The sequence below is a fragment of the Aulostomus chinensis genome, chromosome 21, assembly GCF_037954235.1.
Source record: "Aulostomus chinensis isolate RoL2024-O1b breed Wild chromosome 21, RoL_Achi_v1.0, whole genome shotgun sequence".
NCBI classification, from domain to species: domain Eukaryota; kingdom Metazoa; phylum Chordata; class Actinopteri; order Syngnathiformes; family Aulostomidae; genus Aulostomus; species Aulostomus chinensis.
Window position 1 is genome coordinate 21,537,297 of NC_141340.1, and position 27,916 is coordinate 21,565,212.

At 43.9% G+C, this 27,916-nt stretch overlaps 1 protein-coding gene across 1 annotated transcript in view; it reads left to right on the plus strand.

Annotated features, from left to right (window-relative positions):
• LOC147242038 (uncharacterized) overlaps window positions 1-27,916 on the plus strand; it is a 100,841-nt gene that overhangs the window by 17,675 nt on the left and 55,250 nt on the right. The window contains exons 2-3 of the mRNA XM_086191430.1: window positions 11,074-11,262; window positions 14,984-15,040. Coding sequence (XP_086047556.1) covers window positions 11,074-11,262; window positions 14,984-15,040 — 246 coding nt within the window. The remainder of the gene's footprint in view (window positions 1-11,073; window positions 11,263-14,983; window positions 15,041-27,916) is intronic.

Below are 27,916 nucleotides of genomic sequence, written 5' to 3' on the forward strand. Positions count from 1 at the left end.
AACTCACCATAATGAGGACAATGTGAACGAAAGTCATTTTTGAATGAAACATTTCACACATACACACTCAGAGACTGCACAGAACCATGAGCAGGGCTAAAAAAGAACTCCTCTGAAAGTTGTACTTCTTGTACCTGCCTTTTTGGGAGCAGTTTCCCTTTTTTCTTCCAGGATTTATGCTTCTGTGTGAATAGTGAAGTCAGGTTGAGCCGTTGCTGAAGGCTTAGGTGTGTCACCTTAGACTAGGAATGTGGAACCAAAAAAAAACCCCTTTGTGGTTGAAACTGTCATTTTGATTCTATTGTCACTATTGAAATCAATAAAAGTAACTTTTGTATTTGAGATATTTAGCTGGATAGCAGTTTGTTTGTTTTCTGTTTGATTTTTGATGATTTGATGATGTTAAACTATTGACCATGATTAGTGGACACGTTAATGAAAAGAAGAAGAAGAAGTTCATATATATCTATAACTGATGAAAAGAAACTATATTGTGCTGCTTTATGTGCCTGTGTGTGTGTGTGTGTGTGTGTTAGGGTATATTGACAAAGTGCTGCGATTGTGCGGCTCAGTGAGATGGATTGAGTGGCCTGCTTGGAATGTTGGTGATAGCATCTTGCTCAGATAGCATGATGGCAGCTGGACATGTATGTGTATATGTGTGTGTGTGTGCGTGTGTGTGTGTGCACGCGCCAACACCCTCAAAAGCATGTAAAGCATTATTAGCAAATTAGAAAATAGTGTGACGGTAAAACCATGAAAAAGTCACCAGTCCGTCTTCTTAGCCTCAGATGTTGGTGAACTCTCACCATTCTTCCTCATCTGGCAGCTCAGGTTGGTGTCATAAACTAGCGATTCTTTCCAGTTTACACAAGAGATTCTTGTTTATGGTGTTTAAATGATTTGAAAGGTTGGAGGTTTCCTCTGTGGGTGTATTTGGAGTTTGGATTTACAGGGTGTGAACAGGTATCAGATGACAGACCCCCCCACATTGCCTTTCAAGGGAACTGACTGAACAAGGGTCATGCGGTGTGTCAGTAATGACACTTTTCTAGAGGTGTCTGCTTCTTCACACAGATCCAACAGCAGCGCAGCAAAAACCATCACGTTGTCATGATGCCTGCCGTGTTTGAGCAAAGCAAACCTAACCAGGTCGGTGAATGTCGCCGCAGCAGCCCCGGTTCATGTAACCCTCCGGTGTCAGCCAAGACTGTGAGCGGGGGATAAAGGGTGACATATGAGGAGGGAGAGATTTTCACCCGTATCCGATCCCACTCCCACAGAAATACTGCTGTCACATCCCAATCTGATGAGAGAACAAAGAGCACCTCCTGTCTGGGTCCTGGAGCACTCCTGAGGGGACTTGCTTGTGGAAGCAGACTTTTGTAGGCCGGGTAGCCGGGTAGTTGGCGTAACCATGAATGGAGCCTATTTACAGGCAGTTGTCAGTCTGTTAGTGGGGCAATCAGAGGCGTTGCTAATCAGTGTGTTGGTCACAGCTCTGTAGCAAATTCACATTTCACCCATTTTAAAAACTGATAAACATCGAAAGCCACTGGTGCTGTGGCTGAGAGCTCTGTTCACTGGAGAGAGCGCATAGCCCCCACCCCCCCGTTCCTGCTCCTCACACTCCAAGTGATGTTTCCTCCGCCTCCTCCCAGTCATGTGATTAATGGTTAAATTGACTCCCATCCCGTGGGAATCCAGAGACCCACAGGATTCCTGACAAGTTACAAACATATATATATATATTTATATATATTGAAGTAAACTCCCACCCCCACCCCCACCCTAGAGGCTGTCAGAGACCCACGCTGTCCTGACTCAGGAGCACGATTATAAAAGGGAAAAAATTATTTTTGGTTTTTCATCGTAAAACAATACAAATATAAAATATGAGACTTTTCTGTGTAATGATATGTTAAACTATCTTTTTTATTTACCGCAAAATCCAGTTTGATAAATGATGAACTCAGATTATTAATATGAATTTAAGCTGTTTTAACTATCTTAACTAGTTACAAGACAAATATCTAACTTCTAATAGAAACCATTACTGTGTGTGTGTGTGTGTGTGTGTGTGTGTGTGTGTGTGTGTGTGTGTGTGTGTGTGTGTGTGTGTTTAGACAGAAACTGTGAGGGCTAAAACTCCCTTGTCAGCTGTCTGTTTATCAGCTGGAATAAAAATACAGAAGTGTGGCTGCGGAAGAACGTGGAAATGACCCCAAATACACACACACACACACACACACACACACACACACACACACACACACACACACACACACACACAGGGTGCTGATGTACATGTTAACCCTCAACCCGCCCTTTAAAGAGGCGTGTCATGAAGTTTGGCCAACATGTCCTCACTATACAAAAATGTTCTTACTCCCAACATTGTCTCCTCAAATCAGTGCTCAAACAGAAAGACATACAAGCACAAACACATACACACACACACACACACACACACACACACACACATGCACATGCTCAAAGCAACCTTGCAATCTCAGAGTCAAAAAGCACGGACTGCCTCCTCCAAACCGGCATCAGTTAATCCAGATTTAGCGGTTGTTGGTAAATATGATAGCGATTATTAATCATCACTTATGCAGATAAGTGGAGATTTTGCACATTTCATTCCAGTTTTAAATTCAGAACATAGAATGTGGTGTGTGTGGTCAACATTCAGCTATGAATCAGTATTTTTTTTTGTTTCTACCTAAGGTAATACCATAGACAGCAGCATGACCAGGCAGCCCCACCCCCCCAACACACACATACGTGTGTGTGGTGAGTGTGTAAAGTGAACATTTATAGAAAGTGTCATCCCTCTCTTGGAAAATGACATCAGAGCTGAGCTTTCACACTGCAGCTACAAAGCTGCAACGAGCGGCCATGTTTGTTACACTGATACGACCTGGAGGTGAACAAGCTGCAGCTCTGTAGATGAGCGTGTGACTGTCCTCACCTTTGACCTCCTCTTCACCTCTGGTACTACAGTACAGGTGTTGACCAGGACACACATTCTTTCAATCTCATCATCTGGAAATGATAAGAACTTAACTCAATACAAAGACTGAGAAGTTAGGGCTTGTTTTTCGAGTTATGACATAAAAATGTGCGCTTTTGCATTGTTTATGCCTGTATATGTATATATATCTGTATATGCAATATACAAATAATAAATAAATATATATATACTTTATATCTATATCTATATCTATATATATATATGTGCGTGTGTGTGTGTGTGTGTGTGTGTGTCTTTGTCTGTCTCCTGAAATCTCGTGAATTCACGTGTGTGAATGAATAATGCATGTGAGATTTTGCATGATTCAAGATGGCCGCTCCCTGGAATTCCTCTGAAATCATGTGAAAATAAAAACCAATTCCTCTTGGCTACAACACAGAGGTTGACAGCTACCGTGATCAGGACAGCAGGGAACCTTCACCGTCATTCAGGAGAAAATATCGTGACACAATATCATGTTGATGTACCGTGCTGGTCTACCTGTAATGTCTGTACTGTGTTTGTGAGAAGCAGGATTTATCTGCCCAGCAGTGTGGCTGCTAGCACACTCTCCTCACTGACGTGTTCACACCTCAGTTTGATTTCTGTGTTTTTCAAGTAAGAAGTTAACAGGCGAAGCTGAGAGGGGGAGAATACCAGCTTGTTTAAGGTGTCTGATCTTCACTCATATCAACATACACAGTATCTGAAGCTAATTTTCTTTTGGCAGCTGACAGCTGGTAGATACTGTATGTGAATGTTATGTCCGGTTCTTTCTGGGTTCGTTGTGAGGTTGACATTTTGTTTGAAGTTCATCCTTTCGCGAGGTTTAACCTTAAACGTTCTTAAAACTTGAACTGGAACAACTCCTGTGTGGCTGATCCTAAATCCCAGGAGAGAGACATGGCTGCTACCCAGGGGACATTAGTCAGGTCAGTGTCCAATTCTATTTTCCTCTCATATGAGCTAATCTTCCTCCCTTGATTGGTTTACCGTCAGACTCTCTACTGGGGGATCCCAGCCAGTGACCAACCGTCACTGACATCATAAACCTGACCACACAGTAGTGAGGTCAGCATTTCCTCCATGTAACCTCTCATAATCATAGGTCCTGCCAGGGCTATTGTAGGGATATTATACTTCCCTGCAGTTATTTTATAGCCACATCGGCCTTGGACAGTGAACAGTGCCACAAGTCCCGCCCCTGCCCTTAAATCACAGAGCGAGAAGAGCTGGAGCCGGACTGCTATGACGTTGAAATGGCGTATTCTCAGTTTGTGCTGTCTGTTTTTGTTAGAGGTCTCCTGCTCCTCTCAGCAGACACACGTGTTACAGCCTCTAAGCTGCACAAACATATCATTTTGGGTTCGCTGGTGACTACGCAGCCCTTCATGGAAGTGATCTCACACGCAGGCTACGCTATTAGCCGTGTTACTCCAGCAAAGAGGCATTTGTCTTTGAGATAATTATAGTTGCCCGGCGCAGCCGCGGCTGCAGTGCCTTGCTCAGCGGTACTGTTTGGAGAACACTAGTTATCCCGGCAGCTGGCGAAGATCTGGTTTCAAACCTGAAGCTGGAATGTGGGGTGAGCGTGACCCAGCCCAGCAAATGTTCAGACAGAGGTCGCCCTCTTCATTCTTGAGGAAAGGCCGCAGCCTTGTTAGGACCAACCTGCGCAGGGTTTCTAATCAATAATTAATGAAGAGTAAATGTCTCATCATTATGCCATTATTACTCTGGTAATGTGTCACTAAGGCCCTGCTGGTTTTTCTTCTAATTAAAAACGTTTCTCCTGCCAAATAGCTGAGTGTAGCAGGTTAATTGTCCTCAAGCCAGCGAGTGGAGCGGCTGCAGGGCTCCTGACCCGCAGCCTTCCTGCAGGGGATTAATCAGACCTGACATGTCATTGTGTTGTAAATTAAACATGACAAGAGGAGCAGAAAACACTGGGCCGGGCCAAGTCAGCACATTTTATTTTCTATTACAATTCAGGCTTCCGGTGTTCAGGAAATCCAGATAATCTTCATAAAATGATTATTGTGATGTTGCACTCTGATATTCAGTGATGCTCTTGTTCACTGATGGAAAGCAACAACACCACGAATGTGTTTGAGAGTGATCATCAGACCAGAATAGTTGTGATTATGATTTGTTTTCTTTACTGTTTCCTAATCGAGCCGCTCTAGGAAATCAAAAGAGATTTTTTAGATTAGGCTTTATGTGTTGTGTCACACATCACCATGACAATGGCCTCCCTGCCAGAGTTCCACGGGAACACGCCCGGAAACAGGCCATGCACATACTGGAACACCCCATTCACTGCCTGGAACACCCCTACACACCCTGAAACAACCCTGTACACCCTGGAACATCCCATACACATCGGGGAACACCATCCCCTCCCCTACACACCTCTACACACCCTGAAACGCGCCATACACAGCATAAAATGTGCCACACACCCTGGAACACCCCATTCACTGCCTGGAACACCCCTACACACCCTGACACAACCCTGTACTCCCTGGAACACCCCTACACACCCTGAAACAACCCTGTACACCCTGGAACACTCCTACACACCCTGAAACAACCCTGTACACCCTGGAACACTCCTACACACCCTGAAACAACCCTATACACCCTGGAACACCCCTACACACCCTGAAACAACCCTGTATACCCTGGAACACCCCTACACACCCTGAAACAACCCTGTACACCCCGACACACCCTGAAACAACCCTGTACACCCCTACACCCTCTGAAACAACCCTGTACACCCCTACACTCCCCTACACACCCTGAAACAACCCTGTACACCCCTACACACCCTGAAACAACCCTGTACACCCTGGAACACCCCTACACACCCTGAAACAACCCTGTACACCCTGGAACACCCCTAAACACCCTGAAACAACCCTGTACACCCTGGAACACCCTGAAACAACCCTGTACACCCATACACACCCTGAAACAACCCTGTACACCCCTACACACCCCTACACACCTTGAAACAACCCTGTACACCCTGGAACACCCCATACACATCGGGGAACACCATTCCCTCCCCTACACACCTCTACACACCCTGGAACATGCCATACACAGCATGAAGTGTGCCACATACCCTGAAACACCCCAGTCACACCTTGAGCCCCCCATACACCTCTCGGAACGCTCCATAACAAACACTGGGACATTACACCAATGAGCAGTGCTCACTCTGTCCTGTCCCTTCGTAATTTTCCGTTTCTTCTCTTCTCATCGGTAATCAAACAACAAACATGTAGACAGTTCATATTTTAATCTTCCAAACTAGATGCTCTCTCGTCGTTTGGTGTAAACGGATGAACATGATGGAGGTGATGAAGGTCCCTTCTGTCTGTGTGACAGTGACCCCAGTGGGACAAATTCATAGCTCAGCTCTTCCAAAGATGCTGAGGGACAAGAAAATACCAGCAATGTAAATGCGTCATAAATACAGTTCAGTATGTATTCTGTTACCAGCTGATGTCATTGACCAAATGATTATTAATGAAAGGGAAGATTGGTGATGGGATATGGTTGACTATTGATCTAATGTACAATGTTCACTTGCAAAATGCTGTTTAATAATAATAATGTTGAGACTAATTATATAACTCTTATAATTATATATCTCTTATAATTAATATAATTATATTTAGTAACAGTAGCAGTCCAATTAACCCTAAATAACACATTTTTATGTCAACTTTTATAATAGGTAGAAAATCATTTAGAAACGCTAGTAATTCTCCTCATGCAGATGTGAATCATAATAAATACACTTACTCACATTAACTAATTACTAACTGTGCAAAAAAAAAATTGAACATGCTTTGGACTAGAAAAAAAATTATGAATAGAAATGGAAACCACGCATCTGACCATCGCAGCATGGCACAGCTCATAGGTTCAACATGTAACATGCTACTAAAATGGACAAGTTCCATGCTGGTCGATGATAAGAGTAGGACATATTCATGTTAATTGTTATCATGTCTTTGGTTGAGGTGGAGTGAGTTTCAACTGCTTTTATATTCCATTTAGATGAATGAGTCTGAAAATGCTACATATTTTATAAACAGACTATGAGTTTATGTGAAATCATAATTTGTCTCTTTATGGTGTGTGTGTGTGTGTGTGTGTGTGTGTGTGTGTGTGTGTGTGCAGTTGTCAGGGTGCAATACTGTTTACATACAATAGTGTGTGGAAGCAGATTAAAAAGAGGCTTAACCTTCACCTCTGCTTTTTGGCAGGCAGAGGACACACACCCTCTTGCCCATGAGTACAAACAGGCAGACACATACAGGCTTACACACACCCTCACACACACTCACACACGGACAAATGTGCATGACTAATCCACACTCAAACAGTCGTTAGCAGACAACACAATAGAAACTGCCTTTTCCACGGGTTTCCTTCCTTTGTTGAATCCAGATTGTTTCCGAGTGGCCACACCAGAGCTGTGAGCAGGCAGGAGGTGCAAAACAGGAGCTCAGCTCAGACTGGGTGCACTACTGGGGTCCAGTTAAAGACTTTCTCATGCAAGGAGCCAAATCCATACTGCTGTATGACCCAGGCTAATGAAAAGCTTCTGCCCCTGTGGTCGTGCGGGGACCCACAGTAGAACTACAAGACGCAGACACGAGCAGCAGCAAACACAGATGGCTGCCGTCAGACTCACCCTGGGTTAAATCAAATTAGTTGGTCAGCAGAGTGGCATGGATCTCGCCACTAGTCCTCCAGCTGGCTTACATGCCACAGTGTGTACCACATATGCACTCACACACAAGGATGATGTGGGGTTAAATATGGAAAGTGGGGCAATGCTTCTGAACAGCATGGCTTTGTGGTGGAGGTAGTAGGCAGCAGTCTTCCTGCGACACACCCTGGTGGTGCAGGGGGCTCATTCACTGCTGCTGATACACACACACACACACACACACACACACACACACACACACACACACACACACACACACACACACACACACACACACACACACACAAACCAGAGGTTTATTTAGATGTACTGCACCTCAACATTTATTTAAAAGTTTGTAGTTTTAACCAATCTTTGTGTCCCTCATCAGAGGGAAGCATGAAGCATTTCTGCTGTTTTCAATGATGCCACAGGCTGAAGTAAAGCTATGGATTTGTTTTAAGTGATGCTGCCAACGTACACAAATCTATATGTGTACATTTAGGTTAGATGTCAGTCAATAAATGCTGGAAGCTAACATAATGTGTTTCGCTGGCCAGCTGTTTAAGTTGAGGGGGCTAGCCCCAGATGCATCTAGCTTCAAGACTCAGGCTCTCTGGTTTTAACAGCACGGATGTTGGTGTTCGAACTGGAGTTAATCTTTTAAACATGTAGAATTAACTGATTTATTGTTTTAGAATCCAGAGATTTTGATCAAACTACCAACACATCCCCAGAGTGTTCCAGAATTGCTTTAACCAGATGCAGAACCATTGAAGTCCAAACACGTGCAGGGACTTTCAAGACCTCAGCTGTGATTTGCAGAACAGCAGGAAGTTCTTCACATTCTAGGGTTTATTAACCGGGCTTGAACACATTTCAGATTTTTAAGAGAATTTTGCATAAACCTGTTATTTATGATATTTACATTTTTTGTTTGCCTATTGATTTTCTCCTGCTTATATCAATAGCTTGGCTGTATCTTTTGAAGATAGCGTTGGCCGGCCGCACATGTAACAGCAGTGTTTCTTGATGGTGTCTACATGCCTTAATGTGCACAGGAACTTGGTGGGTCGGATCTCTAATGAATAGTGTGTAGTACTCTGTTGGTGTGATGCGCTTCACTCCCTGGAACAATGAAGGACTGACTTGAATACCATTACTTGATGATTTAGAGTCAGCAAGCAGATAGAAGAACCTCGGACCGTGCAGTGTGAGGGACCGACTCCTGCTGTAGTAAATGAATAGAAATCCAGCAGATGGGGCTGTGGAGTTGTATTTGAGTTGGAGCTGCATCTGTGAGAGAGATAAATAAATAAATACATTCAAGGATTATTTGTTCATTTAACTTTATTGCAGTAAATAAAACTCAGATATTACCTGCAGGTTTGCAGGTGTGTGGTGACCATGTTTGGTTTTTGCATGTGACCCAGAAAATATGTTGAGATCTGCTGTAGTGAGGTTTGCGGTGTGAGAAACAAGACAACCTCACATGTGGAAACTGGGGGTGAATTGACAGGATGGCCACGCAGACATGAAATAGATTCCAGACTGGCTCTGAGTTTTGCAGCAAGAGTGTTATTCTGCATCTTCCCGGAAGCCCAACCTGCTCTGAAGGAGTTTTTTTTCCAGGTAGGAAGTTTTAGGGATGTCACAGGTCAGGAAGATCAGGAGGAGCATGCAGGTGATGAACACAGCTGAGAGAGGCAGGCCTCTGTGTGTGTGTGTGTGTGTGTGTGTGTGTGTGTGTGTGTGTGTGTGTGTGTGTGTGTGTCTATGTTTAGGTACAGATTGTCCCTCTGTTCTTGTCATCAACTAATCCCAGATGGAACTCTGCCCTGCTGTGGTTGAAAGTGGTACTACATCTAACTCATCATTAGTGATACAAAGTGTTATTGGGGGCATGTCTTTTGTCTGAACGTGGGCTCTGGGGAACTGGAGTAGGATCAGGGCCTCCCATCTGCTCCTCTAGTCTCGTTACTGCTACGCTCACCCGACAATGTCCAGGTCACATGAGTCTAGACTCCAGAACTTTCTTTGACCACCAAAGCAAAGTAATAAGACTTCCTGTGCAAAAGTAGGTAAAGGCTTTCAATGATCCTTTGTTGTTATTTTGTGGGAATCTTTTTCTTCTCACTTCCCCTCTGCCACTTCTTTCCTTTTATTTCTTCCTCTTTCACTCTGCTCAGGCCTCTTTTTCTTTGTCTCCATTCATCTTTGTGTCCATTCCACTGTCTCTTCGTCCGTCATCCAATTAGTCTGTCTTGTAAATTCTTTTCAATTATAAATATTCTTTTCTGTTGTTGTGCTGTTAATTGGATAATGCGGTAAACTAAACCCGGGAGACACTGTTGGCTGGATGTTTGAGGTTGATGACGTGTTTGTCATCTGTTCTGTAGGAGTGATCACATAGAACTGAGACCGTCCATCTGTCCTCCTCAGGTTGAGGCTGTGTGCTGTAGTGGGGAGGAGGAACATTTAGTTGTAACATCATAGCAAACTTTGACGAGCACCTGATGTTCATGTGGTAAAAGCTGTCATGTTGCCTTCCAACAGAGGGCCATGGGTTCGATTCCCAGTCTTGCCTCTGACTCGGTTGGGGGTGCATACAGCCACAATTGGCTGGTCTGTGGGTGGGAAAGCTGACGAGGGCAGGCATCCAGTTGCTGCACCTCCTCTGTTCGGTTGAGGGGGATTTATGCACTTTCTTGTTTATTTTTTTTTTATCTCAGTTGTTAAATTCTTAGAAAGTGACTTCAGTATTTAGTGAATGAAAACATGGTTCCTCCTTGTCAAGGAGTATTGTTTTCTAGTTAATTAGCTAGTGTCCAACAAAGTGGAGAACACAGCTCTTAGAAAAGTACATCCAATTGCTGACAACTCAAAGTAGATTAACTGTCTTGCATGATATTGATTCTTGTAAAGTTGAGAAATCTGGGATTGCCACTTGGAGATGAAACATGTTATTGGAGCATACATGCAAGACATCTTAAAGCCTTCAGTCTTTGACCTACACATGATCAGTGCCTCCATTTATCTATATTTACACTATTGGCCTTTTCTTGGCTAAGGATGAATAAGCAGCTACTTCAGCTGTATAACACAGAACTATGTGCCTTCCTCGAGTAAATGTTCCTTCACTACTGTCAGCAGTGAAGGAGCACGCAGGGCAGCCTTCTTCAGTTTTCAGTGTTCATGAAAAACTGCGTCCTCCACTTTATTGCCTCTCCAGATGTTTAGCGCCCCCCTGCTTCTACGGGGGCCTCTGTCATCAGGTGACAACTTTTCTCTTCTTTATTCTTGTCTATGTTTTTGTGTGCAGCCATGGCGGAGTTAGACCTGAGTCTGAGCGACGCTCTGACGGACAGTGTTCCCCAGCCAGGCCCAGACAGCCTGGTGGAGAGAGACTTTGTGGCTCAGCTCGAGGCGGAGACATTCGACGATCAGGTCGGGGAGACGGTGGGAAAGACAGACTACATCCCCCTGCTGGACAACGATGACCCCAGGGCAGGTGAGGAAGATTTGCTACTGTAGTTATTATACACCATGCAGACACGGGTGGTAATTAGAGTCAACTGTGGCTCTGAGCAGGGAGAAGCTGCAGAGTTGGCTGATAATTAGCTTCCAGATAAACTGTGAAGTCTTCAGTCTCCAGTGTCTCTCCCTGTATCTGTTTCTGTCTGTCCTCAGTGTGATGAGAATCTGTGTTATGTAACATGAACTGCAGCTGTTCCTAAGTGTCTGATCGTATCAGACAGTGCTGGACACTGGCTGCCATTTTGGATCCGCTGCAGTGCCATTCAGCTGCAGGCTAGGTAGTAGTCTGAGGATAAGCGAGGCAGCGCCCACTGCTTTGGATGTGCCAGACACCTGGTGAAATTTGGTCAGCTAGACAGGACGCTGTGTCCCCCCTCTAACCCCGACTGTCCTGATGCCCCTCCTGATGCTCAGGGCTCAGGGTTTGGCCTACATGGCTGATGAGAAGGCAGCACTGCAGTCGGAGGCTGGAGTGTGTCCTTGACCAAGCTGCTTTGGTGCCATTGGGGTTTTCTCTGCCTGCAGAAAATATGCAATTCTCATGGATTTATGCTGGATTACAAAATCTATAAGTACACAATGACACGCTAACTGCTCGTATGGCTTCATATTCATGGAACACTGGTTCTGTCCTCTATTCAGTCATACACAGAGATATTTAGTGTGTACTGCTGAGTACAAACAATGCAAATTGATAGCAAAACATGTTGCACGCATTATCAAGACGGGATAGAAACGACTGCACATAAAGAGGACGTAAACTCACCTAAAAGCTCTGCTGCAAGGGATAAATCCATGGTTTACTAGCTGTGCCAGTGTGGAAAATCATGTTTCTATGAAGCCAGCAGTCAAAACAAAAGAAAATACTGCATGTCCATGCTATTTTTACACTTCTGTAATGAAATGATATTTAAATTTCTAGCTGTTCCACTAAAAAGCGAGGCATGGGTCAGGGTATTTTAAGACCCGCATCCCCCTGATGTACGAGAGCCAATCTGCCCTGCCTGACCCAACAGATTTGTGTTCATCAACACCCTGAACCTCCGCTTTATTAATATCTATTTATGTGTTACTGATCATAGTAAACACTAGGGCTGCAACTAACGACTATTTTAAAAGTCGACTCGTCACCGACTATTGAAGCATTTTGGTCGACTAATCGGATAATTATTAATTTTTTCTTAAATGTAGCATGAAGTTGATTTAATTATGTGGAATAGCGAAAATACGCTTATAAAATGTACAATGTATGTCATAAACACCGTACTGGCTTGAATGTTACTTGAATCTCACCGAGGTGCTGCCATGACACCAAGGTCTGCTTTGCAACCTTTGCTAGTAGTCTTTTTATTCGTCGTATCCAGGCTAAAATGCTCCCAAACTTTAGAAGTTTTGGTACACGTACCTGATGTTAACGGCGCGTTCCTGTATGTTACCGCTCAGAGACAGAGACACTATTGCGCATGAGCGACTCTCGGCAGAGATTATGATCAAGTGAGATGCCTCACTCTGTTGGAAAAACGCGTGTGGCGACAATAGTCGACGATGGAAGTCATTGTCGACTATTGCTATACACACATACACGCGTTTCTTTTGTCTTTTTTTTAACCCACTCGTCCAAATCTGTAATATTTTCCACTCAGACAAGCTGGTATCGCCCAGTGGCCTTGCAGGTTGTGGGCTGATCCACGTGTCCCTCCAGCCTAAGTCTAGTTTGGTCTGGTTCTAGCTTAGTCTGGGTCTAGCTGAGTTGAGGTACTGTAGTTGACAAGCAGACATGTTGTAAGATCTAGAACTGTTCGGCGAAGCCACCGATAGTGTTACCGGTAGTTAAGATTATTTCATGAATGTACTTCAGTCTTTTTCATTTGTTATTACAAAGGCAATAACAACCAAACAAGCCTAGAAGTCGTAGGTGTTAGTTAGTAGGGGTCAGAGTTGAAATTACTCTGTGTAATATTATATGTAGCAAGGTTGATGGATAGAGCCGATAAACAGCTGGGTGAAGAACCAGATAAACAAAGTGACAGATAACCGGCCATGACTCAGCTCTCGGGCCTGTTTTGGTTCCCCAGACACTTTGGTCAGACAGTCAGACCGTGTGTGGGCACTCGTCAGTGACAGCTGGCTGCAGGACAGGCTGTGGGTGGTGTTGCCAGTGATCCACTGTGGCACGCTTTGTGCATTTGGACAAACACAGACATGCTGACACGCCGAGTGCCAAACAGCAGGGCGAGGCAGTCTGCAAGTTATTGTCCTCTGTCAGCAGGCAAGTTAGATGGAGGAGGAGGCACGCGTTTATTAATCTGAGTTGTTGTTTTGGCACCCTGCTGCACATTTTCTGCACACCCCTCGTGTTTGAATGTGATACACCCTTGTTCTTGTGTTGACACAAACAGATCCTATTTTGTGTGCGTATGTGTTTTTGCATGTACATCTGTAGTTCTGGGTTTTGCACGGCTGGGCTTACATCTTGTGCTGAATATTAATGTGCGTGTCACGTGTGTTGATTGTTGAATGGTTTTGTGCCTGCCTGTAGTTGCATGTATTTGTGTCACACGATGACTGCGGTTGATGACTACAGTAACGCATGCTGCAGGACTGACCCGCCCACTCAGCTCCTCCCCTGATATCAACACCTGACATCAACCTGCCAAAGTGACCAATCCAGTAGTTTCATCTTTCAACTGACACTATTCAAATAAAATTCAGCTTGGATTCTGGCAATGATCCAGTTCAGCCTGCTGTTATTAGGTATACTATGTCCTCATGTGGTGCATACACAGGTCTATGCACAGTCTTTCATCTGTCCTACATGACTGATGAATGTATTTTGAACAGGACATTCATTTCTTTCTGTGTAGCACTGAAACTTTGGAACAAATGAATAACTTTGGGGCCAAGAGAACCCTGGGAAAATAGAGTCTTGACTCCTGCGTTTGTTTGAAATGAACAAAAGTGACAGGACAATGATAAAGTGACTACTGTAGATGCAAGAACTTCTACTTGTGTTACTCTCAGGCTTGGGTGTTGTTGCTAATGCCTCTACAGCTTGTTAATCTAGTTTAATGATAATGTTTTGTGTCTGTCACATCTCTGCATGTTACTTCTGGTTATTCAGGTCACCAGAACAAGGCAGCTAAACTAACCTGACCCTCGAATCAGTGTGCATGAGCAGATCCCTGCATGTCTGTGAATCTGTTTAAAGGTCTTTTGTGTTGCTCATGATTCGTGGGCACATGCCTGCATCAGAGTTTTGGTGCGATTCTCTGTCACGCTGCTGTGTGTGCGTGTGCGTGTGTGTGTGTGTGTGTGTGTGTGTGTGTGTGTGTGTGTGTGTGTGTGTGTGTGTGTCAGATGTCACCCAGCTTCAACTTCCAGCATTCCATGCTGACACAAATATGTGCTGGCCTTTGTTTGACCAGCATGACCACATCTGACCCTTGTGTTACTAACAGCCACACGTAGGCAGACAGTTGACGACATGATATGAACGCCTGCTAATTCAGTGTTGAGGTTTATGTCATTAGTTTATGTTTCTCAAACTCGTCATCCGGTGTAGTTTTAACTCGTCCTGCCTTCAGCAATCAACTGGATAGTAATGTGTTTGTTTGTTTTTGTTTGTGTGTGTGTGTGTGTGTGTGTGTGTGTGTGTGTTTGTGTGTGTGTGTGCGCGCGCACGTGCGTGTGTGCAGACGCGGGTACTGCATTGGAGAATGGAGAACAAGAAGCTCAGGGGGTGCAAAAACCTGGTAAGAGATGTCCCACAATTCTCTCTACCGCCAGACAGTCTTCAGGTCACCTGATCATCTTCATCCACCAATCCTGGCCTTAAAGACTTTCAGTCGTCTTTTTTCTTATTTCTTATCTTGATCTTATTTATTTCCTTCTTGATCTTCATTCCACTTCCATTCTGCATGTGTGTGTGTGTGTGTGGGGGGGGTGGGTTGTGAACTGCTGCCATTGCTCTCCAACATCCTCAGCAGGTCCTCCAGTACAAGGCTGATCCAGACTTGCCCACTATACTAAGAATTTACGTATTCATGAATTCATGTCACTGTAATACAGCAATATTCAATACTGTAGATGAGCAAACAACCCTGGGGTGAAGCTTGCAGCCAGTAGGCAGTCCAGCAGCTTCACTGTGTTAGCAGACAGGTCGACTCCAACGACATTCACCATGATGTTTTTGAGTGCCCCCACTATCGGGCCAACTGGAGCCAAACCCACCATGACCTGAGAAAATGGCCACGACAGAATATTTTCACATATGTTCAAATGAGAGAAATACCACAAAGAATGATGGCGCCAGAAGTTCTCTGGGACTTCAAATTCTGATATGATTTATGCCTTCGTGGAGGATGAGGTGGCGAAGTTCCTACAGCAGGTCATCCTCTGGCTGCAGAAGGAGCCGTTGCAGGGGGAGTACGGCGAGGGGATGTCAAAACAGTGAATCGCTCACTGATGAACTGAGATGAAGCACAAATAAAAGTCCTCAAAGCTTCGATGATGCACTAGGATGAGAATGTGACCACGTGAGAGTCCAGCACCAGCGTCGCCAGGACAGCACCTTATGGTACCACTGGTGACGCCTTCAGCCAATAAGTCTCCATCTGGTGAGAATCCTGAGTCGTTCATGAGCACGCTCATCTTGAGGCAGGCCAAGCTCCTCCTTAAATCAGGACTCTCCGCAGATCCACACCAGACAGCATGCTGGTGGAGCTCCACCCACAGCTGGTCACCATAGGAACCACAGACTTCCTTTCATCAGTGCACCAGAAAGTGCTGCTTCAGATTGAGTAACTGACCATCGCCCTCCATCGGCCCAGTCAGTCAGATTATCCAATCAAACTGATAAAAATGTACACAGACATAAACCCTGTGTGGCTGACTTGCATTGATCGTGCAGATGAAAACATTTGCAGTACACAGCTGATAGAAAATAAAGGACTATCAGTATGGTAAACTCATTATACTACTGATATAGTACAATATACAATATATGTGCATTGTGAAGGCCACATATTTCCAGTGCCAAGCTAACATGGTTCCCCGTGAGGGAGCTGAAACAGAAACGCTTCATCACTAGATGTTGCTCTCAGCTCTTGTAATAAATTAAGATGTTATTTTCAATCAGCTGTGAAGTGCAAATGATTTCATCTGCATAATAAATGCAAAACTATGAATCTCAACCAACAACAGATGTCGCTCTGATATATCAGCCACTAGTTCTAGTAAAGGGAATGATATTGCACAAGTCCCCAGCTGAGTCCTCCTGGTGTTTTCTGTGTGAATAAAACCGTAATCTTGGAGAATATCGGAGATTATTAGCTGCAAAGTCAAGAAGGCGCTGGAGGGGAGAGTCTTTGAAGGGTCCGACGAGAAAAGCCGGCATCCTCTCGTCTTTCTGATGACACTGAGAATGTGAAGAATGGGACCTGATTGTGGTGGACGTTCCATCTGATCAGCTCATTGTTGTAATTTAGTTGTTCATACCGGAGAATTAAAGCATTAAATCATCACCAAATCAAGTCATTCCCAGTATCCTTTTCAACTACATGTGAACGATCATAGTGTATTTATGAAATACGTGCATGCTTATATAGAAAATGAGCGATCACGATTAAAACAAACAAGTGCAAATAATAGATTTTTGTTAAAATTTTGGTCATGTTAGTATTTTATTTCACTTTCGTGCGCGTGACTAGTAATCATATAAAAGCTTGTGTCACTTAGTTACCAGTCAGTTGTCAGAGGTGCTACAGATTACCCGTGTTCATAATTACACAAATGATAATAGTTGCATATTTTTGGTTTCTATATCTCTCATTCATCCAGTGAATAGATTATGTAATCCTAATTTGAGATGCTCAAAGGCATTTTAGTTTATCTAAAACTAGCATGTGATGTTAGCGTTTTCCAGCAGCCATGCTAACAGCAGCTAAACCTGATTCCTCGCACGCAAACACGATTTTTAAACTCATCCAGTCAATCACTTGTGATTACATTACTGGTCCTGTATCTTGTCTTAGTTACTTGTGTAATCATTCGTTTTTGCTTCAGCCCTTTTTTAGCCGTACCTGAAAGCATCGAGCTCTACGACGCTTTGAGCGGTGCGTGACATCCTATAAGATTAAAGTAGGTACATGACAAAAAAAACTTCTTTTCAACAGGCACAAGGTAAAATTAATGACACGAAAACATCTCTAGCCTCAGCACGCCCACCCCAGATGCCGCTTATCAGCATCCCAAATCTGTCCCGTGCTCGCTGGGATGTCGGGACACCATATCAAGACACAAACTATCCGCTGTTGAATGGACGATAACTTACTTTGCTTGTCAGTTGCGTTCTTATTAACTGTTTTTTTTACTGATTCCTAATGCTGCGCTTGCACGTGAGCTCGTTGCAATGAGAGCATGGAACAGTCAGAACATGGAGGAAAGTCGTGCTTGCTCCTCCGACCTGAGTCGTTGAGAGACTGTGCTGCTGTTGTCAGGGAGTCGTTGCATATTATGAGGCAGAGAAGAAAGGGTGATCGTGACCTTGATGACATTAATGAACTGAGTGTTGGCTGAGGTTTTATTACTGCAGTGTAGTGGTGAGGCAGGGGATCCCTAGAAGGGATTCACCATGAACACAGTAGTAAACCTGTACTCCTATCAGGCTGACCAACTGGCGACGTAAAACATGAAGCTTAAGGTATTATAGTATTCATTCATTATACAAAAGAAGAAAAATTGTTCAACTTAGGTTATGTAAAACATACTATATTATTTTAAAAAGATGCTAGATAATCTATATTTTTAATATATTTTTATTTTTCTGACTGATGAAATTTATATCTGCTCAAGTCTCCATTTTGCTCATCATCTATTGTTTGTGAGGAGGAAACAATGTGGTAACCATAATTCATAATTCATGAGTTATAGACTCTTTAAAGGGTTTATATAGATGACCATCGGCCAAGTCAGCTGTAAAAACATCAGCATATTGGTGATCGCCAAAACATCCAATATGGTGATGTAACAGTTGGGTTGTCGGGAAAAGTAATATCAGCGTTACAACCCATCGGTTTCTGATCGATTGCGTCTGGCCTTGGATGCCTGGGGAAATATTCAAAACCTCTTAAAGCTAATATCTGCAGACATCCATGGTGTGATAGCATCATCCTGCATCGCTTTTAGACCTGGAGGCTGTAGTTTGTGTAGAGATTAGCTTGGACCTGGAGAAGCTGTGTGTGTATTTCTCTGCTGATGCAAGTGTCACGTTGGAAGATAAAGCTGTCAGATGGTCCCCACTGACAGGAGTGGAGGCCTCAGTGGGGATGGATGTTGGTGAGAGTGGGAGGAGTGAGCAGCATGTTAATCAGCCGTCTGCACTGGCATGTTCACCGCTTACTTGTCTGGCTTCTTTGCATGGCATGATGGAATGGGCAGCTTCTGTTTCCATGGTGACATAGCTGTCTGTGTGCATGTGTGTAATACCCCTGGAAGGAGAGTATGTCTGTCTGTCTGTCTGTGAGTAATGGGAGCAGCAGGGTGAGGTGTACTACTTCAGTTGACGGGCTTCTGGCTTCATCTAGGTGCACTGGATCCATTCATCATTGTTATTCAAGCATACCCTGGGGGGGTGGGTACAAGTAGGAAGTGGGTCAGAGAATTGAGAGCGTAAGCTGAATGCTGACAGCGAATCCAGATGTGTAGTGCTGCATGTCACCTCTGCTGCATGACGCTCAACAGCCTCCTAAATATTTGACCAACACAAAAAGAAAAACCAGGCATTTTTCCTAGAGAATGAGACCGACGCAGCTGTGATCACGTTGGTCAAGTATTGGATGACTGTACTTGTAACATAAGTTGCAGTTGATTTGATGAAAGCTTTACTAACCCTCTTTCTTCCCTTTTTCTCCCTCATTCCTTCTTCTCGCCACTCTTTCTTTCTATCACCAATATTTGTCTTGTTCTCTTATTTCTTCATTTCTCTCTCCGTTCTGTTTTTTCTTTTCGAATGCATCCTCTTTGTTGATGTGCTCATCACTTTTTTGAACTCACGCTCCTCCTCACTCCAACTCCTGTCACTCTTTTATGACCTCCCATTGTTTCTCTTCTCTTTTCCCAATCCCTCATGCGTCAGAGGACTAGAGCCCGCCTCCATCGCCACGCTGACTGTCCATCAGCTGTGCTTCTGCTTTGATGCACTTCTTTCCTCTCCCTCTGCAACACACACACACACACACACACACACACACACACACACACACACACACAATCGCAATCGCAATGTTTGATGCAGTATGAAGGAGAGAGTCTGAGGTGACGGACAAGATCACATCAAGCAGTCTAACACACACACACATTTACACGCAGCTATGCAACGCTGTCTTTACTTTAGCACTCGCTGTTCACATCAGGAGTAACTGGGTGTCTCCGACAGACAACTGTTTTTGGGGCATACACACTCACCCCTGCGCACGCACACATACACACACACACACACACACACACACTCACAACTTCATGTTTTGCTTGTTGTTTTTCTGCTTCGCTCTGATCACCTGGAATCAGGAGTCTCGAATCACCTGTAAGGTTTTGCACAGTCATCATCTCATATGTGTGGAGTACTTATGAGAACTCTGTGACAAAAAAACCCCAATCAGTCGCACGTCATGCGCATTTGTAGCTGCATTTGTTCACGTTCTCAATCGAGATGCACTGATTGTGAAGGCAGATATCAGTAGCGATTTTAAGAATTTATCTCTTTCAAATAAAGAAATCTTTATTAAAAAAAAAACAACTGTATCAGTTTTAATATCACTTTGTATGAGCACAAATACAGTCTTGCAAATGTATGAAAAAAATCACTATCTTTACCTTCTGATACAATAACAGACAAACATGGGCCACCACCATCGATGGATAGCATCTTATTAGCCAATCAATATCTGTTATCATCCAATACAGATAATCCGGCCAATAATCTTTATTAACATAACCCACTGGATGGTTTGTTACGCTGAACAATCTGGGAAATCCTGCTGGTGGGAGCAGGACACACAAGTAATAAGTTACGGTTGATTGGATGACCCATCTGTCCATCACAGCTTCATTTCATAGACGCTGATGTCAGTCGGCAGAGGTTTTATGAGTTTCAGAGTCTTCAGAGGCAGGAAATACTCTCCAGTTCTGATGCTACAGTCGCATCTACACTAACTTCTTCACCAGCTGCCATTGCGTTCCAACTGTTGTCGCACATAAACCACGCCTCTATTTCCTCATAGGATGCTGATTGGCCCAAACCACTTACAGTGGGGACATAGGAGAAAAATGTAAAACCTTGAGAGTCGGATTCACGTGGGGTCTGGTGAATGCAGCTGCGTTCCATCTTCCTATCAGTCAAACTCAGGTTTCAGGACTGAAAAGCTCAGATAAGCGCATCCCTAGTTCACACACACACACACACACACACACACACACACACACACACACACTGCTCAACTCCTTACCAAATTATTATCTGTACTGTCACAATATGTCATGTATTGAAATCCTATTAGTGCTTCTGCCCCCTGTGGTGGTCAGCCCCCCCCCCCACCCCCCCCAGTTCTCCACCCACTCTCTGCTTTGCACTACTTCCAGAAATGAACCAAAAGAGTTGATCGTTGATCCAAAAGCTGCAGGGTGTCGGCGGACAATCAGTCATGTCTAGAATGTAAGAGAGAAGTCCGACTGTCAGAGCCGTGTCCTGGTCCACAGGACTGCTCCGGTTTCCTTGGAGACGTTTGGCTTCTTGTCCTGGAGAAGAGCTGAAGAATCTTCTTGGATGAGAAGCAGAACGTCTTCAAGGAAACTGAAGCAGCCCAGGCAACCCTGACGCTGCACTGAAGAGGTACCACGACCTGATGACTGAGCGTCTTTGTCCACGTACTAGAGCTGTCTTTTATTTGTCTCACTGTTGTGAGTCAATTTAAGATACACTTGTTTTTTTAACCTTTATTTGTACGAGATTGTGTATTTCCTCACTCAGAACACAATGTTTGGTTGTTTGAGTAGGTGCATCATGACATGTGCAACTAGAAGTCAGACTCAGACCTCCGCCAAGGTCCCTGGAGTATCTCCAGACTACCATGCTCGTCCTCGGAGTTCCGTGAAAATTGGCCTGGTGGTTCCTGTGTCATCCTGGTGACAGACAAACACACAACAATGCAAACACAACCTGCTTGGTGGAGGTCTTAGCTACAGTTGGTGTTGTTGACTGAGAGCTCATGTATTCAGACTTGCTGTTCATGTAGATGCCATTCAGCGCCAGCCAGATAAACAGCTGATCTTTCATGAGCCTCATCCTCAAAGATGCACTTTATTGTACACATTTATGTCATCTGTTACTTCTTCTGTTTGATTCCTCGTAGTCCAAACCCTGCAAAGGTCTGGTGACTGATGTGGATTATTTCTAGAAAAGTCAAGCTGCTTTGGATGTTGTTTTCACACTTTTATGAACGAGGTCTCGCAAAGCTCCATTCTTTTCCAGAATCCTAATCTAACAAGTCATTAGCCAAACAGATTGGAGTGGCAAAGGCATGACTCAGATGAGCCCACTTCCATCTGTCTGTTTTAGCAATAACGGAATCTCTCCGTTCAACTCCTGTGCTCCTAATCTGGTCTTCCCTCTGCACTGCAAAAATCTGCTGTGCATTGTTTGTGTATTCAGACCATTTTCCTTTTTTTAGATGCATGACAAAGTCCACAAAAGTTGGAGCCATCGTTTCTGTGTTTGTTTCAAATGGTATCTAACTCAGACGTGCCTCTCTGCCTGCACCTTGTGCTAATAAATGGAAATATAACACATTTACCTGGTGTGGGCTTCCTCTTTCTTCCTCTAACCAACGTGCACTAAACCTCTTATCTAATGTGTAACTGCTTCTTGGCCTCTTTCTCTTTCTGTGCCTGCAGCGTCTCTATGATATGTGCAGTGTTATTTCCTTTTCCTGATATTTCTGTGTTGTAGCTGATCTCTAAGAGAAAAAGACGCTTTTTCATGCTGGTTTTGGATTTTTACAGTGTGAAGCTTAGAGATTACTGTGTGCTGCAGGGAAATCACTTTCTATTGTGTCTGAAAAATCTGTCTCTTTGGTTACAAGCCTGTTTCCTTATTACACTCTCCTTTTTTTAAGGAGAACATAGAAAGAAAAAAAATACCTTTTTTCCCTTTCTGCCTGTTACTCAAACAAATAAGGGTATTCTAGCTATCTGTATTTTCAAGCCTCTTTTTCAGCACTTGAGGTGCTTGAGGGTACACTGACTCCCCTCGCTTCATACTGCTACGACTGTGAAAGGCCCATCAGTGGTAGCGGGCTGCTGCATCATTCAGGCTCTAGCTAGCAGCGACCGGTGTCCATCAGACCACCCAATCCAACCTCCTCCAGTACCTAAGAGGGTTTTGTGGCGCCATATGTGACACAATAATAATGTCAGGCTAGGTCATCCCGTACTTCTGTCAGACAGCATCGTTACGTCATGGTTCTTCAAGGCCACCTGAGGCTGCAGGACTTCATGAAATTAGTCTTGACCTTGGAGAACGGTATCTGTAACACAGTGACCTCATCTAGGGCCCATTCAGAAAGCTTTCAGGCCCCTCAACAGGGTTTTAAAACCTACGTTCTGTCAAAAAGACAGAGAAATGTATGGACTGATGTTACTTTTGATGAATTGTTGCATAAATGATTTTATATGCCCTTTTTATGTCTGTCATACCAAGAGCTGAAATTGTTGTTGCAACCAGCCAGTCTACAAGTCTACTGAGTGTTGTTTCTCCCAGTCAGAGCTACCTCAGTCTGCTGGGTTCTTGACTGGATTCCACCAAGCCTGTTTACATCCTGAGCCTCGTCGTGCTGATGACGGAACATGGAGACCAGCAGGTTCAGCAGCTGCTTCCACCGCATCCTCCAACACATTATTTTTGGCTTCATGTGAAACTCTCCAGAACTCCTTGGTCACATAGTCCATTTGTTCCCATGCTCCTTTCTCTCCTCCCTCTTCCTCCTTCTTCAGTCTTGAGCGAGCTCACCTCCAGCTAACTTACTTGTGCTACAGCTAAGCTAGCCCCTATTGCTGCAACGCAGGCCATCTTTTGCTGTAGTAACTTTCAGTCCGACACCAGTGTAGCCTTCTGTGGACGAGGCAACAACCACCTTATGTTGGCACAGTCCAGGCGACGTTGTGTAGACGGACATAAGCGCATTACACACTCTAAGCCCCGCCCCCACCTGTACCAGATATGCACGCTACCCTGCGTCACCTGCATTGTGATTGCGTAATGCAACTGTGAAGCTTCAACTGTGAGATTAGCGGTTGAATCAGGATCCTCGCAAACCAATCATTGAAGCTTCCACTACTTGGGGTCACCACCTTTTTCTGTGTGTGTGTGTTAGTGTGTATGTTTATGCATGAGTGAGTGTGTGTGAAGACGAAATGCTAAAGCACACATTTAATAAGTTAACACACACATCAAAAGAGGGACAGGGACATACGAATGCAATGTAAAATGCAGTGCTTCACATACGAGCTCCCTTGTTAACCAGATATTCAGTTTATTGGGCTTCTGGCCTCTGAACCGGTCGTTTGTGCACGCGACGGCTCTGCTGAGCCATATGTATGTTTCCTATCATGTTGGCGTGCGCCTATAACATATTTATGGCATGTTTGAGGCGGCTGAGATGAGGTACAGTGCCGTATACTGTACGGTTCCACTGCTCCTGAGGTCGTGCTGCCTTCTGGGATCCAGCGTGTATGTGAGTCTATATGGGGCAGCCTGGCCTACTTAGACTCAGGGAGTTGCAGTGCTGATGATGTTGGGAGAAAAACAAAGCGAGTTGCATGTCAAAGTCAAGCAGATGTTCTTTTCAGCGAGGAGTTTTGTCCTGTACCTTTTAAAGCACACACCCTTACATGCACAACATCCCAAAGCCCAGAGAGCCTCAGAGCAGCTGCGCCCCTCCACTCCTCTTATAGATTCAAGCATATGAGCCTAGAGATGGCGAGGAACACCGCCCCTCCTCACCAGCCCAGAACGAGCTGTGCTGCCCACTCCTGCTGACACCAAGCAGCACTGAGGACTCCACCATGATTAACAACTATAAATGTATCACATCTTCATTTGTGGTAATGTAGAAAATTAAGATTGATGAGGAATGATGTGTGAAACTTGAGCTGGACTGATTAATCAATTAGTTTTAAGAATAAAAAAAATGAAACTTGTCCTTGATTAAAGTTAAGTGATGATACATGGAAGAGGACAAAGGTCAGACGTACCCTACACAGACAGAGCCTTAAGTGACTCACAGAATGTACCAAACCAGACAAAACGGGGAAGTCAGACTACAAAAAAATACTCTGATGACTGCCAGTCATTACCCTGACGTGGCGGTGCAGTGTGTTTCTGTTGTTGCTATTAAAAAACGACAGGCACATCACATCCTCGCAGACTTGGCCCCAGATCACATCCATTCATACAACTTTATTTTGAATTTTTTATGATTAAGCATTTGAGGCATTTGGTCATTCAACACTATAGACACACATACATACACACACACAAACATACATACACACACATACAGTAGATACATACACACATTCACACACAAACATACATACCTACACACATACACACACATAGATACATAAACACATACATACCCACATACATATACATACATATACACACATAGATACATAAACACACACATACATATACACAGATACACATACATACATACACACAAACATACGCACTTAGATACATAAACACATATACGCATACACACATCCATCCATCGTCATCTTCCGCTTATTCCTACACATTAAGGGTTGCGGGGGGCTGGAGCCTATCCCAGCGGCAGGGGGTGGAGCCTATCCCAGCGTCTACGGGCGAGAGGCGGGGTTCACCCTGGACAGGTCGCCAGTCCATCGCAGGGCCAACATAGAGAGACAAACAACCATTCACACTCACATTCATACCTACGGTCAATTTAGAGTATCAATCAGCCTCGTCCCCAAATTGATGTCTTTGGACTGTGGAGGAAGCCGGAGTACCAGAGAGAACCCAGCAGGAACAGGGAGAACATGCAGACTCACACAGAAAGACCCCGTGCCCGAGCCGGGACTCAAACCCGGAACCTTCTTGCTGTGAGGCCACAGTGCTAACCACTGCACCACCGTGCAGCCCGCATACACACATATTTACACAAATACATACACACACATACATACACACATACATACACATGCACAAATACATACACACGTATATACACATACATACACATACATACATACAAACATACATACATACAAATACACACATACATACATAAAAATACACACATACATACATACATACACACATACATACACACATACATACACATGCACACATACATACACACATACATACACATGCACACATACATACATACACACATACATACACACATACATACACATGCACACATACATACACACATACATACACATGCACACATACATACATACACACATACATACACACATACATACACATGCACACATACATACACACATACATACACATGCACACATACATACACACATACATACACATGCACACATACATACACACATACATACACATGCACACATACATACACACATACATACACATGCACACATACATACATACACATACACACATACATACACATGCACACATACATACATACACATACACACATACATACACACACAGACATACATACACATATACATACACACATACATACACATGCACACATACATACACACATACATACACATGCACACATACATACACACATACATACACATGCACACATACATACACACATACACACATACATACACATGCACACATACATACACACATACATACACATGCACACATACATACATACACATGCACACATACATACACACAGACATACATACACATATACATACACACTTACATACACACATACATACACATATACACATACATAATACATACACATATACACATACATACACGTATACACATACATACACACATACATACATACACACATACATACACACAGACATACATACACACATACATACACATATACACATACATAATACATACACATATACACATATACACACATACATACACACATACATACACACATATATGTATGTGTGTATGTATGTGTGTATGTATAATATGTATAATTAAAAAGATGAACTTTAAACTGTTTTGAAAAGCCAACTTGTTGACCTCAACCTTTAAATCCTCCCCTGCCCTTCTCGTCACGCTGTCACCTTCTTTTTATTTGATTGAAATTCCATAGCGACAAAGTAAGTTTAACTTTAAAGCTTAGCACATCACCATCTTTGTATAATTTGATAACCTCACGCTGACGTCCTGTTTTACTTGAAATGATTTGGTAGAAATACTGGATAAATCTCCTTTAAATATTCATGATGGAGCTTTAATCCCCAAGCTGGGAGAAAAAAACCACCTAATTCCAGCCCTCTCAGATGTCTTGGGTGAGGACAGAAAGCTTTTCATCTGTGTGAGCGTTTCTCACATGCAAAGGTGTGACTGACTTTAAATGCATGACTTCGTCGGTCTCTATTTTGAAGATGGAACACATTTATATACGTGTGTGCGCTTCACACGTGAAAGACTGGATGGGAAACATCAGCAGGGGCAGCTCGTGATGCTCTTGGCTGCACTGTGGAGTATGCAGTTGCTGGATTCATCTGTTGATTTGACAGGTACTGACTGCACAATCCCTGTTGGTGGGAGCTGCATGTAGCCCCCCCACCCTACTCAGCTCAGTAGCGTCAATTGTGATCTGTGACATTGAGGAGTGCTGGAAAGCATTACAGCTGAAAATGCACAGTTGAGGAAAACATAATAGTGCGGGTAGTCAGAAATCCTTCGCCGTGGCTCAACCTCTTAATCCTGCGAATAAAAACTAACAAATATTGATGTGTAGAAAGTCAGGAGAAAGTTATGTACGGGTTCAAAAGCCAGAGGGTTTGCCTCTGTTCTTTCAGACACAAATACATGCTTGTTTTTAGGCGAGGAGAAGGAGGTGTGGAAGACATGCTGACACAATAGGCCTTGATTCCAAGGAAAGAAGTGAGGATGTAGGGAAGACGTGTGTGTGTGTGTGTATTTGTGCGCGCGTGTATTTTTGTGTCTTGATTCCTGCAGGTCCTATCAATCAACTGCTTCTCTTAGGAATCCAAGCGCGCGCATGTACATGCACACGCACATGCACACATGCGCAGGCATACAGATGCTGTCTCACTGAAGGCCCCTTGCTCTCTAGCTGGTTCTTGTTTTGAAAGAAATCACTTTGAAATTCCAGTGCTTTAAAGTACATTTATGAAAGCAGAGTTAAAAAGCTACAGGAAAATGTTTAACCTTATGAAAGATGTATCTTTTTTTGGGGGGGGGGTATCCATCCATCCATCCATTCATCCATCCATCCATCCATTTTCTACCGCTTATCCTGTTAAGGGTCATAGGGGGGTGGAGCCTATCCCAGCAGCCTTCACCCTGGACAGGTCACCAGTCCATG